This window comes from Propithecus coquereli, unplaced genomic scaffold, assembly GCF_000956105.1.
Source record: "Propithecus coquereli isolate 6110/MARCELLA unplaced genomic scaffold, Pcoq_1.0 Scaffold111, whole genome shotgun sequence".
NCBI lineage: Eukaryota > Metazoa > Chordata > Mammalia > Primates > Indriidae > Propithecus > Propithecus coquereli.
The window spans coordinates 8164285-8179401 of NW_012135081.1; the positions used below are offsets into that span (position 1 = coordinate 8164285).

Sequence of the window (15117 nt, forward strand, 5' to 3'; positions counted from 1 at the left end):
GAGTCCTGATCCTTTTTAGTGGGGAAATAGTTTTTAGACACCAAGATCTTGGCGTTAGGTATGCTTTTTTTTTTTTTTTTGAGACAAAGTCTTACTGTGTTGCCCGGGCTAGAGTGCCGTGGCGTCACCCTAGCTCACAGCAGCCTCAAACTCCTGGGCTCAAGCAATCCTTCTGCCTCAGCCTCCCGAGTAGCTGGGACTACAGGCTTATCCTATTTAAACAGAAAAGAGTCCACCGAGTAAAGATATTTAGAAACCACTTTCTCTTACATTATTTTTAAAGTCATTTTTTCTCCCTTTTATTATTATTATTATTTTTTTTTACTTTTTAAACTTTTAAAAACTGTGACACAAATACAGACATTAGCCTGGGCCTATTACTGTCTTTTACCCCCACATCTTGCCCCATTGGAAGGTATTCAGGGGCAGTAAGATGCATGGAGCTGTCAACTCTGATAATAATGCCTTCTTCTGAAATACCTCCTGAAGGACCTTCCTGAGGCTGTTTTACAGTTAACTTTTTTTTAAAAATAAGTTAGAGTATACTCTAACAATAAGAAGTATGATAGTATAGTAAATACATAAAATAACAGTCATTTGTTATTATCAAGTATTATGTACTATACATAATTGTATGTGCTATACTTTTATGTGACTAGCAGCACAGTAGGTGTGTTTACACCAGCATCACCACAGACATGTGAGTAATACATTGCACTACTTCATTAGGAGGGCTACTATGTCACTAGGTGATTTTTCAGCTCCATTGTAATCATGGGACCACCATCATATATGTAATCCATTGTTGACCAAAACGTCATGACATGCGTGACTGTATAATGAAGATATTACTATCTGCCCCATAGAGTTGTTGTGAAGATTAAATTTATCCAAAACACTAGTTACAAAAATGCCTGGGCCGGGTGCGGTGGCTCACGCCTGTAATCCTAGCACTCCGGGAGGCCGAGGCGGGTGGATTGTTTGAGCTCAGGATTTCGAGACCAGCCTGAGCAAGAGCGAGGCCCCGTCTCTACCAAAAATAGACAGAAATTATTTGGACAGCTAAAAATATATAGAAAAAAAATTAGCCGGGCATGGTGGCGCATGCCTGTAGTCCTAGCTACTCAGGAGACTGAGGCAGTAGGATTGCTTGAGCCCAGGAGTCTGAGGTTGCTGTGAGCTAGGCTGATGCCACGGCACTCACTGTAGCCCGGACAACAAAGTGAGACGCTGTCTCAAAAAAAAAAAAAAAAAAAAATGCCTGGTATTTGGCATTCAGTGATAGACTGTCAGTAAATGATAGATTAGTTTCTTTTTTTTGTTTGTTTTGAGACAGGGTCTTGCTCTGTCACCTGGGCTAGAGTGCCATGGTGTCAGCCTAGCTCACAGCAACGTCAAACTCCTGGGCTCAAGGGATCCTCCTGCCTCAGCCTCCCAGGTAGCTGGGACTACAGGCATGTGCCACCATGCCCGGCTAATTTTTTCTATTTTTAGTTGTTTGGCCAATTTCTTTCTATTTTTAATAGAGACGGGGTCTCGCTCTTGCTCAGGCTAGTCTTGAACTCCTGAGCTCAAACAATCCTCCCGCCTCAGCCTCCCTGAGTGCTAGGATTACAGGCGTGAGCCACGGCGCCTGGCCTGATAGATTAGTTTCTATTAGAGAATTTACGGGAAGCAGAAAGAATCAGGGAATCTGAACATAGAGCTCTTTTCAGTCCTAAATGCTGTGACTTTGTCATCTGCTCTTTTTCTTTTCAATTTATAGGCTGAGGTCTGGCTCCACAAGCAGGCCCAGAAGGAGGGCTGGAGCAAAGCTGCCAAGCTCCGTGGGAGGAAGACTAAAGAAGGCCTGATTGGGTTGTTGCAGGAAGGAAGCACGACTGTATTAGTAGAGGCGAGTTGTTGGAAATTCCACATAGCAAGAACAACTGTCCTTGGGATGTGGGGCTTGTGGTAGACCCTTTAAAGAAGAGGTCTGTTTGAGAACCATAAGGGGTAGTTGAAGTTAAACTCACAAGACCTCAGTTATTAGCTATGGATTCACTGAAGTATAGAAACGCACAGGTGTGTTTATGGGAAATGGCCTGGCAGTCTAGAATATTACTCCTAAGTGTGAATTTAGTGCCGCCTTATATCTTGTCACTGATTGTTTCCTGGAATAGTTAGATTTTAAAGCTAGTAATTAATTAGTTGATGGAGAGAGAATAGCTGTTTTAGAGGAGGTTTGGGGGCCATAACTGGTGAAGAATCAGATGTGGATCAGAGTTGAGAGAGGGCAATAAACAACATGATAGCACAAGCTGTTTGGAGTTGGAGGAGGCTAGAGGGTGCATTGATGACGGTACGCAGCCACAGGCAAGTGGTGAACTTGCAGTGAGCCCTTCAGGACATTATCAAACCATCTTCTGAATGCGTGGGATACGGCCAACTCACTGGCCCGACAGGAATCACTTCATTCAGTTTCTGGCCTAAAACTAAGAGAGGAACTGCAGCTTTAAAATTCTAGGGTCATTCATTTCTGTTGAATCTGTAGCTTGTTCTTTCAATATCTTGGTTTACTCTCCAACCTAAAGGTACTTTTGGAAACTATCAATAAACAGTTTATATGGCAACATCAGTTTGTTCCCACAGGTAAACTGTGAGACAGATTTTGTTTCCAGAAACTTAAGATTTCAACAACTCGTCCAGCAAGTAGCCCTTGGAACCATGCTGCATTGTCAGAGCCTAAAGGATCAAGTCTCCACATACAGTAAAGTAAGTTTAGAGGTTGTCTCCAGCATGCTGAATTTGTTCTCTTCTTAGGGTCTTTGCTGTTCCTTTTTAAGACATTCTCATTTTTCATTTCCTTCACATCTCTCTGGACAGGGGTCCCCTTCCTCCTGTTGCTCTATCCTTTTATTCTGCCTCATTTAAAATTTTTTATTATGGTGCTTATATATTACAGTTTTATTTGTATGTTGTCTGCCTTCCGTAATAGAATGTAAACTGCATGAGGCAGGGAATTTGTCTTCACTACTGTATCTCTGATGAAAGGGAACTGGGCCCAGCACTTAGCTGGAGCTCAATAAATCTTCGTCTAATGAGTGAATGAATGAGTGGGGTGGAGTCAGCCAAATCAGTGAAGCCATCTGAGGCTTTGAGTTCAGAAATCTAGAGTGGCCTAAAGAAAAGATTTCTAAGTAGAGATTGGAGAAGGCACAATTTAGGAGAATAAGCATATTCTTGTAGAAGGATCAAGGAAGGAATTGTATCTGTCTGCCTTTGATTCACCTTATTTTCAAGGGAAAAATTTACCACTTAACAGTAATTTTTTTTTAGTTTATCACCACCTTTTTTCTCTTACTTATCCTCCTGAGATCTCTTAGTAAATGTTAATTATTACTGGCATCAAATAGTCATATGGAAAACAGCGTTTAAGATTATTTTTGAGAATTGTATTGAGTCTAGTTTTGATTTTGCCAGTAACTCTATTCATTACCCTGAGCCATTGACTTACTTTCCTGGGCCTCTGTTTCGTTATTTGTAACTTTGGTCCCTTTTAGCTTTATTTTTTTTTCCTTTTGACTCTTACTTTAATTTTTTTTTTTTTTGTGAGACGGAGTCTCACTGTGTTGCGCTGGCTAGAGTGAGTACTGTGGCGTCAGCCTAGCTCACAGCAACCTCACACTCCTGGGCTCAAGCAATCCTACTGCCTCAACCTCCCGAGTAGCTGGGACTACAGGCATGTGCCACCATGCCCGGCTCATTTTTTCTATATATTTTTTGTTGTCCAATTAATTTCTTTCTATTTTTAGTAGAGACAGGGTCTTGCTCTTGCTCAGGCTGGTCTCGAACTCCTGAGCTCAAACAATCGCCTCGGCCTCCCAGAGTGCTAGGATTACAGGCGTGAGCCACCGTGCCCTGCCGATTTTTTTAAACTTTTATTTTGAAAAAAATTCAAGCTTACCAAAAAGTTGCCAGTATTTTGAAATAGACTGTGGTGTACCCTTTATCTAGATTCACCATTTTTTAACATTTTGCCGCATTTGCTTTATCGCTTTTTATGTACATATTAGCATCACTATTTGTTTTATCCTTTTGTGAGTATGCCACAGATATCAGAACCCTTTATTCCTTTGGCATGTGTCTCCTAAAATAAAGACATTCTCTTATATAACCACAGCATAGTGATCACATTTAGGAATTTTGACATTGATAACAGTATTTCTATTTATATAATATATAATATGTATTCATATTTTTCCCTAAGCAGTTTTTCTTCTGATCTGGGATCCAGTCCGGTATCATATGTTGCATTTCGTTGTCTTGTCTATTTAATCTCTTTTCTTTGTTCCTCAGCCTTTCTGTCTGTTTTATTACATTGACATTTTGGAAGATTACAGGACATTTTTGTAGAATGTCCTTCAATTTGGGTATAGCTGATATTTCTTCATACTTAGACTCAGAATATGGATTTTTGTTGGAATATTAAGCAGAATTTTTCTCAGAACATCACATGGGGAGGCACATGGTGACCGTTAGTCCTGTTATGGATGTTGTTAACTTTGATGTTAAGGTAGTATTTGCTAGGTTTCTCCACTGTAAAGTTGCCAGGTTCTTCTTTGTAATTAACAAGTAATCTGTATGGGAGATTCTTTGAGACTGTGTAAACATCCAGTTCCCGAAAAGCTTTTGCCTAATGCTAATTGTAGCATCCATTGATGATTCTTGTCAGGATCAGTTATTACTATGATAGTTAGCACAATGATTTCTCTCTTATAATTTTTTTTACATGTATTAGTTTTATTAATATTAATTGGCATTATGGGCCGGGAGTGTTGGCTCACGCCTGTAATCCTAGCACTCTGGGAGGCCAAGGTAGGAGGATCGCTTGAGGTCAGGACTTCAAGACCAGCCTCAGCAAGAGTGAGACCCGTCTCTACTAAAAATAGAGAGAAATTAGCCGGACAACTAAAAATAGAAAAAATTAGCCAGGCATGGTGGCACACACCTGTAGTCCCAGCTACTCAGGAGGCTGAGGCAGGAGGATCACTTGAGCCTAGGAGTTTGAGGTTGCTGTGAGCTAGGCTGATGCCATGGCACTGTACCCCAGGCAACAGAGTGAGACTCCGTCTCAAAAAAAAAAAAAAATAGTTGGCATTATACTGTTAGGAAGAAATTTCCCTTTTACCTCCTTTATTTAGTGATTTATTTAGTGCTAACATTGACTCATGGATTTTTATTTTATACAGTAGGTTATAATTCATTTTGATATTCAAATTATCAGTGGATTTGACCAGGGCAAGCTGATTTTGTGCAATCTGACTCTAGTGTCCTTTTGATATGTTCTTATCATTTTCTGAGTATTTTCTCTTTGTTGTAACAAGATATTTTGGGTTTATGTTATTTATATTAGTATTACTTTCCTTGCCTCAACCATGGACTTGTCCACCTCTTCAAGGAGTCCTGATCCTTTTTAGTGGGGAAATAGTTTTTAGACACCAAGATCTTGGCGTTAGGTATGCTTTTTTTTTTTTTTTTGAGACAAAGTCTTACCGTGTTGCCCGGGCTAGAGTGCCGTGGTGTCACCCTAGCTCACAGCAGCCTCAAACTCCTGGGCTCAAGCAATCCTTCTGCCTCAGCCTCCTGAGTAGCTGGGACCACAGGCATGTGCCACCATGCCCGGCTAATTTTTTCTCTATATATTTTTCATTGTCCATATAATTTCTTTCTATTTTTAGTTGAGATGGGGTTTTGCTCTTGCTCAGGCTGGTCTCGAACTCCTGAGCGCAAATGATCCACCCACCTCAGCCTCCCAGAGTGCTAGGATTACAGGCGTGAGCCACTGTGCCTGGCCTAGGCATGCTTATTTTTACTGAGATGTCATTGTTTTTCTCTTCTTTCAGCAGAGTGTGTGCGTGTGTGTGTGTGTGTGTTTCAGTTCTAATTTAGCACCATAGAATTCTTCCTTTCCTTCCCCTATTCTATGTTTGTATCTTCCTTCTCTCATAGTGAGAACACTGGCTCCTAGCAACTTCAATATGTTTACTTATATATACTTATTTACTGAGTGTTACAATATATATAAAAAATTGTTTCAGAGTTGCTTCATCTGACCACTGCAAATAACAAAACTACTAAAGAGTTCAAGATTTCTTTGTAGTTCTTTTTGTGTTTACTTTGAAGTTATGTGCCCAAATGACTGTGTTGAAAATTATTTGGATTAGATTTTTTTTCCTTTTGTGAGGTTATGTTATTTGTTTGACATGCAGTTACAGTCTTATATTTCTGTCAATTTTTATTTTCACCCCAAATTCTTGTTGATTTAATTTTATTTTTGCATATGTAAAACATTAGCAAAGTCCCAAAGATAAAGAGGTATACTCAGAGAAGTCTTACTCCCTCTTCACTCTCTTCTACACCATTCCTAGCCACTCCTGTAGATGACCAATGTCATTGGATTGTGTTTATCTTCTTGGTATTTCTTTTTGCAAAAATAAGCGTATTTATGTAAATTTTTCTTACACAAATGGTGGTATAATATGCATATACACTTTTTTCCTGCATATACACATTTTCTTTTTCTTTTTTTTTTTTTTATAGAGACGGGGTCTCTGATGCCTAGGCTGGAATGCAGTGGTACGAACATAGCTCACTGTAACCTCAAACTCCTGGGCTCAAGTGATCCTCCCACCTCAGCCTCCCAAAATATTGGGATTATGGGTGTGATCCACTGCACCCTGGCCCCATCTATACTTTAATTTGCTTTTTTCACTTAATAATATATCCTGGAAATACTCCACAGAAATTCATGGAGATCTTCTTTTTTCTTTTTTCCAGCTGCATAGTATTCTATTGCGCGCATGTGCCATGGTTTATTCAACCAATCTTCTCCTATGTTTGGGCATTTAGGCTGTTCCCCAAATTTTATGATTAGCAATAATTGTTAAATGGATAATCTCATGCATATGTGCTTTTGTATTGTTGAAAGCATATCACCAAGATAAATTCCTAGAAATAGGATTGCAGGGTCAGAGGATAAATGTATGCGTAGTTTTGTTAGATATTGTTCCTCTCTATTGGATTTGCACCATTTTGTGTTCGCACCAACAATCTGCAAGTCTTCTAGCTTTATGATTGTATGAAAATATTGTTCCTGGTTGGTCATGGTGGCTCATGCCTATAGTCCCAGCCCGGGAGGCTGATGCAGGGTGATCCCTTGAGCTCAGGAGTTTGAGGCTTCAGTGAGCTACAGTTGGACCACTGCACGCCAGTCTGGGCGACGGAGTGAGACCCCTTCTCTTTTTTTTTTTTTTTCCTGAGACAGAGTCTCACTCTGTTGCCCAGGCTAGAGTGCCATGGCATCAGCCTGGCTCACAGCAACCTCAAACTCCTGGGCTCAAGCAATCCTTCTGCCTCAGCCTCCTGAGCAGCTGGGACTGCAGGCACACGCCACCATGCCCAGCTAATTTCTTCTATATATTTTTAGTTGTCCAGCTAATTTCTTTGTATTTTTAGCAGAGACGGGGTCTCACTCTTGCTCAGGCTGGTCTTGAACTCCTGAGCTCAAACGATCCACCCGCCTCCGCCTCCCAGAGTGCTAGGATTACAGGTGTGAGCCACTGCGCCCGGCCTGAGACTCCTTCTCTTTAAAAAAAAAAAAAAAAAATTGTTCTTGATTTCTAGGAATTACATTCTAAGAAGTTAGGCCAAAGGTTAGGAGTGGAATAGAATTGGGATGGGGGTGCAGTGATGGAATGAAATATTTATAAAAATGAAACTTATGAATTTTTAACATCCTTAGCTTAATGAAAATATTATTTCTCTCAGTTGTCTTAAATAATTTTCTTAGGCTATTTTTGTCTATTCTCTTGATAATTTGGATAGTGCAGAACTGATCCATGTTTGTTTTCTTTGTACACTTAGGGCTTCTTGAATTCCTCTGAGCTTTCTGGACTTCCGGCTGGACCTGACAGAGAAGGTTCTCTCAAGGATCAGTTGGCCTTAGCAATTGGTGAGTATTTATAAATATTATGGAAACTGGAAATTAAGAACTGGATCTCTCAGTATCTTTGGTGTTCCTCCTTGTATGCTCATATACATACAAGGGTCAGATAATATGAATGTGAGAAGTGGTTTGTGTGTTAGACGTTAGGGAGCAGTAGGCATCCTGAAGAGCTCATACTCTGCTGAAGGAAGTGCCATTACCAAGCTGTAGCCAGTTGCTATATCAGGGGAAATAGAGTCCCATTAGAATTTCTGAATTCTGTAAAACAATTTAGATTTGTGTGCAGAAATCTCATAGTTTTTAGCTGTTTGCAACTAATTAAAATTATTTTCATAACCGTGCCAATAAAACAAAGCATGTCTTTAGGCAGAGATGGCCCTTTGACTTCCTGTTGACTATCTGTGTATGTAGTATAGGAAAAATACTATATTAAAGATTATTTCATCTTCCTTATAAAGTGATCCAGGAAAATTTAGGGGCACCGTTTTTAGGAATTTGATCTCTCTTTTCAAAAACTCTGGTCCTGAATTTGTGAAGATACATTCTTGTATAACCCATTGGCAATGGGAACCATATCTGGATCATTGTGGTTGGACTGGTAGGTATTTTTCTTTCTTCCTAAGTGTCCTTGATGGAGCGAGGAAGGGAGGGATGGGGTTGGAGCTTGCTGGGAATTTATTCCCCATCTGAAATTTCCAGTCAAGGCATCAATTCTGTTTTTATCAGGTCATCTTGCAGGGTCTGTGATGTTTCAGTGAGTCATGGTTGAGAAACCAGGCAGACAGCTATGTATGGGGCTTATTAAGAAATTCTGGAAGAATTGGATATTTCAGCCTTGTCAGTTTCTGGGAATTAACTATTGGGTAGATGATTTGACCTATTTTAAAATATGTTTTAGTTTCCAAATTTTCCCTTTTTATGAGTGTTAAATATAACTATGGCTAATTTCAGGCATATTTGTGCAGACCCTTTTGTTTATTCTCCTACATTTTCCTACCTTCTGGCTTATTTGGACTTCCGTTAGAAGGAAATAGCATCCTAAGGGAAAGGAGAGAATATCTGTTTTTTGGTTCTCATAAACAACTCTGAAAATGTTATCTTTTTATTTTTGATGAGAGGAAGTTGAAACTATCAGATGACGTGGGGTTTTGGATTTTCTGGGGCTTTTGGTTGTGGACTTTTTCCTGATACAGTGGATGATCAGGAGTTGTGTCAGTTATGGTGGTATTCAGGAGGGATGGTAATTTGGTGGGGAAAAGCCCCTGACTGCTTTGGGCCAGATCTGAGTTTTAATTTCTGCTCTGCCGTGTATTTTTGGGTGGATTACTTAAGTACTCTAAGCCTAAGTGTAACATAATAATAATGACCAGCATTTGAGTGCTACGTGCCAGATACTGTAGTAAAAGTGTTTACGTTTATTATTTATTTCTCCCAATAACGCTGAAAGGTAGGCAGTATCATCTCCATTTTACAGATAAGGAAACTAAGGCTTGATAAATTAGTAAAGGGATTATGTCATTAAGTCACTTGCCCAAGGTTATATGGCCGTAAGAGGCAGAACTGAAGACCTGAGTCTGTGTGACACCACAGCCTATGTTTTTAAATATCAAGAGTGCCTGGCATGTAGTTGGTGCTCACTAAAGGTACTCTCCACTTCCTTCATCCTCTCCCCACACATCCCTTTTCCTCTTTAACAAAATCTGAAAATGATTATCTCTCCATCTGATTGCATATCCAGTGTAAATGGAGAGGGATTTCTTCCAACTTGGCCTCTTCTGTGCATATTCTGCTACCACCACAGGCATCATATTCTGGTGGTGTGTTTGTTTTTGTTTTTGCTTTTTTATAGGGAAACTGGGAGAAAACCTGATTCTTAAACGAGCTGCATGGGTGAAGGTGCCATCTGGGTTCTACATTGGCTCTTATGTCCATGGAGGAATGCACAGTCCCTCCCTTCACAACCTGGTGCTGGGCAAGTATGGGGCCCTGGTTGTCTGTGAGACGTCTGAGCAGAAAGCAAACCTTGAAGACCTTGGCCGCCGCCTCGGGCAGCATGTGGTGGGCATGGCTCCTCTCTCTGTTGGCTCCCTGGACGATGAGCCTGGGGGGGAGGCAGAGACTAAGATGCTGTCCCAGCCATACTTGCTGAATCCCTCCATTACATTGGGACAGTATGTGCAGCACCAGGGGGTGTCTGTAATAGACTTTGTGCGGTTTGAATGTGGAGAAGGTGAAGAGGCAGCAGAGGCTGAATAGGTTCCAGAGACTTTTAGCCCAGGAGAAATGTTTATTTTTAGTTCTGGACATCATTACAAAAGAAGTTATTTCCTGTGGCTCACGCCTGTAATCCTAGCACTCTGGGAGGCCGAGGCGGGTGGATTGTTTGAGCTCAGGAGTTCGAAACCAGCCTGAGCAAGAGCGAGACCCCGTCTCTACTAAAAATACAAAGAAATTAATCGGACAATTAAAAAAATATAGAAAAAAAATTAGCCGGGCATGGTGGCGCATGCCTGTAGTCCCAGCTATTCGGGAGGCTGAGGCAGGAAGGATCGCTTGAGCCCAGGAGTTTGAGGTTGCTGTGAGCTAGGCTGATGCCACGGCACTCTAGCCAGGGCAACAGAGTGAGACCCTGTCTCAAAAAAAAAAAAAAAGTTATTTCCTAAGCCTCTTCAAACTCAGAATTTGTTTTTCATTTGAATTTATAATGAAATTACATAATTCATGGGTAAAGGTATTAAATAAAATAGTTATATAATAAAAAGAATAGAATTTTTTCCATGTTTGCATAATACTGGGTTTAGCTGTTTTGTGCCTTTCTTGTGACGTGTTTTAGAAAACAACAAGTGGGCCTTATTGATGTGACTGGCAGTGTCTTCAAAAACAGGCATCAACGATTATGCTGCTACTCCCTTCAACATGGATTTATTATGGTGTCCCTGAAATTTCTAACTCATACATTCTATCTTACTCCTTCTGTGAGATAGAACTCTTTTGTTCTCCTTTCACTGTGTGACACTTTGAACTATGCTTCTACCCTGGAACTTCCCCAGTTATATTACTTCTGCCACATGGATTTCTCTGGAATTATTGATTCAAACTTAGAGTTGTCCAGAAACTGCGGGTTCATTTGTTCATGTCTGTACCATGCTTTGAAGGCTTTCTGCAGTGGTATGCTGGTTCTGGCCTCATTTATAGAAATTAATGACACATGGCCCTATTTCTCTTGGATAATAGAGTGTGGGTGGGTCCTGAGGTTTCCTGGATAGTTGTAAGGCAGGTTTTGACATTCTTGCATCAGAAACTGGAATTAGAGTGGGCCAGTTATCCAGAGAGCTCACTAAACATTGCTTTACTTTCCCAGTACTGAAACATTTCTCCCAACATAACATAAAATTACCGTAACAGGCTGGGTGCAGTGGCTCATGCCTGTAATCCCAGCACTTTGGGAGGCTGGGACAGGAGGATTGCTTGAACCCGGGAGTTTTTGAGACCAGCCTGGGCAACATAGTGAGACCCTTTACAAAAAATTTGTTTTAAAAAATTAGCCAGGCATGGCAGTGAATACACGTACAGGACTGAGGCAGGAGGATCACTTGAGCCCAGGAGTTCAGGGTTACAGTGAGCTATGCGTGCCATTGCACTCCAGCCTAGGCAACAGAGTGAGACCCTGTCTCAAAAAAAAGAAAAGAAAAAAATTACCATAACAAGCAAACCCCAAATACTGAAAAGAACTCCATTTGCTCATTACAGGTACCTTTATTTGAAAAGTTAAAAATGCTCTGGCACGTAACAGATCTCAGCATTTGGATTTTGACCCTGGGGTATATGTGTGATTCAGTGATTTACAGTTAAATGGATTTTAGAACTACTGATCTAAAAATTTCCAACAAATGGAGGTCCTGGCACAATATTAAATGTTTTAAGCTTAGTTTTTTGGTTGCCTTTCTTTGGACTTCTCCAGATTCATGCAGTTGTAGTGCTTTCTCCTGAGGCTTTAGCTAGAAGGCCACAAAACCCAAAAAGTGAGTGGGTTAACATTTTAGGCATATAACAACCAAGGAATGCAAGGATAAGAAAAAAATGGAGAACATGCTATGATTTGCAGATTATTGTATATAAATTAAGTAGCTGAATATCAGGCAGAAATTGGTAGGTGAATTCTTTTCTGATATTGGCACTATCTGCTCTCTTATGTGGTCTTGCAGTAGGCATATGTCTTCTTGCCTTAGAAAAGCCCCTTTTCTTTTTTCAATTGGAGCTGTTTCCAGCCAGGCAGAGCAGCAAATTGCCCTCTTGTGATGCCAAACACAGACACAAAGTCCTGTTCAGAGAGGTAATTCTAAGAGAGAAAACAAAGTTTCTAGTTAGAAGGGAGACCGATCAATGCCAACAGAGGTGAGGAGAGTGGGCACAACTGGGAGTCCTAAGTAGGTGCTTGAATGGGGAAGTAGAATGAATTTCTCAGAAACGTTGTAATGGACTTAAATTATTCATTGGAGAGGTGTTCTTCAGGTCATGGAGTCCCATTTTGACCTGTGGAAGAAGCTTGCTGGATTCACTGCTCTCACAGCCCCAGCTAGTACCAGTTTCTTGCCAGAAGGCAACAAGTGGGTTATATATTATGGATGAATTGTAGACATTAGATTTTGGCAGAATGGAGAACTAAATCAAGTGATGGTTTTCCTTGCTTTATGCCCTTAACAACCATTTTTATCCAGAAATTTTCAAATGCAAGATCAGGTGGATCTTAACTGAGAACATAAAATTCTCCTAATATTTATTTAATGTTGTAATGAATGTTTTGTATCCAAGTAAAGATTATTAAGATAGGGCCTCTGCTTTCAAGAAAGTCGTAGTCCAGATACTTAAGAATTAGTTAGATAAGACATTGTGGGAAATCCAGAGACCTTCCCAAATCAGCTTCTTCAAGGGGAAAGTGAATTAATTCATTCAACATGAATATGTTAATTCATTCACTGAGCAGGTGCCCCCTATCTGCTAGGCACCATTTTAGGTGCTGAAAACCTGAGGATATGGTAGTGAACAAGACAGACAAGGTTCTTCCTCTTTAGGATATTACTAGACGGGGAGATTGACAATGAACACATATCAAGGGACTGCAGGGGGTAAGGGAAACAGTGTTAGGGTGGTCAGGGAGGGCCTCCCTAGGGAGGTGACATTGGAGCTGAGACCTAAATTGTGAGAAGGAGCTGGTTCTGTGATGATCTGAAAGAACAATGTTTTTTTCAGGCAGGAGTACTAGCAAGCCTAAAGGCTCAGAGGCTGAAATAAGCATATTTGGGAACAGAAAAGTAGCCACTGGATGCAGGGTAGTAAGTAAAGAGGGTAGTGGTATATGAGACAAAATTGGAAAGGTAGGCAGGGGCCAGATTATGTAGGCTTTCTGATTCTTTTTTTTTAAGTGCAGTGGGAAGCCATTTGAGGTCTTTTAAATGGGACAGTGCCATCTGTTTTAAAAGATCCCTTTGGCTGTTGTGTGGGGAATGGATTGTAGGGACAGGCTTGGAAACGAGTTGGATCACAGTAGTCCATGATAGCTGAACTAGACTGGCAGCAGAGAGATGGAGAGGAGTGAACAGAGGCCAGCTAGTAGATTGATGTAGGAGGTGCGACAAAAGAATCAAGAAGGAGCCATGGGTTTTTGGTTTGAGCCACTGGGTAGCTCAAATGTCCATCCAGTGCCTATGATGTACCTGAACTGTCCTAGGCCATTTATTGAGATGGGTGCTTTATCACGGAGAGCTCCACTTACCACAGATACGGTACCTTCAGCCACTCACCTCCTTTTTAGCAGGGTTCACATCCTCAGGCAGCTCCTGATTCTGGTTTTTCAGCAGAACTTCTATGGGGTAATATTTTGGCTCACTGTCAGAATTCAGGGAGAGGGTGGTGGTCTTCATGTCCTAGGTAGGATAAGAATATAAACACAGGAGAATAGACTGTTCAGTGTCTGTGTGATCACAGTTCTGTGTGTGTGTCACATTTAACATTCTGACTTATGCCACTTAACCCTTTGTAATCATCTTTCAGAACAATGGTCCCCAAACCTAGCTGCATGTCAGAGTCATCTGGTAATCAAAAATATTCAGATTTGGGGATCCTTCTTGGGAAAGCTGATTCAGTAAGTCTAAGGTGAGTCCTGTATATCCATTTTGGCATACATGCTGTGCCTAAATCTTATTTAAATATTGTGATCACGTACCTTCTCTTGGCATTTCTTGTGGGGCACTTAGGCCCTACATTTCCAGTCTTTAAATGACTTCGGAATGAAGCCATAGTTTTCTTTCTTTTTTTTTTTTTTTTTTTGTTACAGAGTCTCACTCTTTTTGCCCGGGCTAGAGTGAGTGCTGTGGCGTCAGCCTAGCTCATAGCAACCTCAAACTCCTGGGCTCAAGCAATCCTACTGCCTCAGCCTCCTGAGTAGCTGGGACTACAGGCATGTGCCACCATGCCCGGCTAATTTTTTTTTTTTTCTATATATTTTTAGTTGTCCAATTAATTTCTTTCTATTTTTAGTAGAGATTGGGTCTCACTCTTGCTCAGGCTGGTTTCGAACTCCTGAGCTTAAACAATCCGCCCGCCTCGGCCTCCCAGAGTGCTAGGATTACAGGCGTGAGCCACTGCGCCCGGCCCATACTTTTCTTATATACAATTTAAAGACACTACATCAACATTAGCTTTGGAATCTGAATTTGTAAAGCACAAAGAACAAAATTGCCAGATGGTTTGAACACCTGGTACCATGCATTCATCCTGAGGTTAATGAACTGCTGGATTCCTGGCCTGAGGCTCTGCTTCTTTTAACTATTAAAATAAGGGTAAATGACCTAAGTTTTTGTGGACTTCACTGTCAGAAACTGAGAAAAATATCTTTTGGCAAGACATTGTCTCTACAAAAAATAGAAAAATTAGACAGGCGTGGTTCTGCACAACTGTAGTCACAGCTACTTGGGAGGCTGAGGCAGGAGGATCCCTTGAGCCCAGGAGTTTGAGGTTGCAGTGAGCTATGATGACGCCACTGTGTTCTACCTGGGCGACAGGGCGAGACCCTGTCTCAAAAAAAAAAAAAAAGTTTTTTCCTAAGCCTCTTCAAACTCAGAATTTGTTTT

The 15117-nt window shown here is 40.9% G+C and overlaps 2 protein-coding genes across 2 annotated transcripts in view; one reads left to right on the top strand and one right to left on the bottom strand.

Annotated features, from left to right (window-relative positions):
* Positions 1 to 10349, top strand: part of TSFM (Ts translation elongation factor, mitochondrial) — a 21024-nt gene extending 10675 nt beyond the window's left edge. The window contains exons 4-7 of the mRNA XM_012652294.1: positions 1766 to 1894; positions 2632 to 2754; positions 7906 to 7993; positions 9837 to 10349. Of these exons, the coding sequence (XP_012507748.1) occupies positions 1766 to 1894; positions 2632 to 2754; positions 7906 to 7993; positions 9837 to 10243 (747 nt within the window). The 3' untranslated portion in view covers positions 10244 to 10349. The remainder of the gene's footprint in view (positions 1 to 1765; positions 1895 to 2631; positions 2755 to 7905; positions 7994 to 9836) is intronic.
* A 1379-nt stretch (positions 10350 to 11728) lies between these two features.
* AVIL (advillin) overlaps positions 11729 to 15117 on the bottom strand; it is a 17266-nt gene continuing 13877 nt past the window's right edge. The window contains exons 18-19 of the mRNA XM_012652282.1: positions 13789 to 13911; positions 11729 to 12326 (exon numbers count right to left, since the gene is read on the bottom strand). Coding sequence (XP_012507736.1) covers positions 12213 to 12326; positions 13789 to 13911 — 237 coding nt within the window. The 3' untranslated portion in view covers positions 11729 to 12212. The remainder of the gene's footprint in view (positions 12327 to 13788; positions 13912 to 15117) is intronic.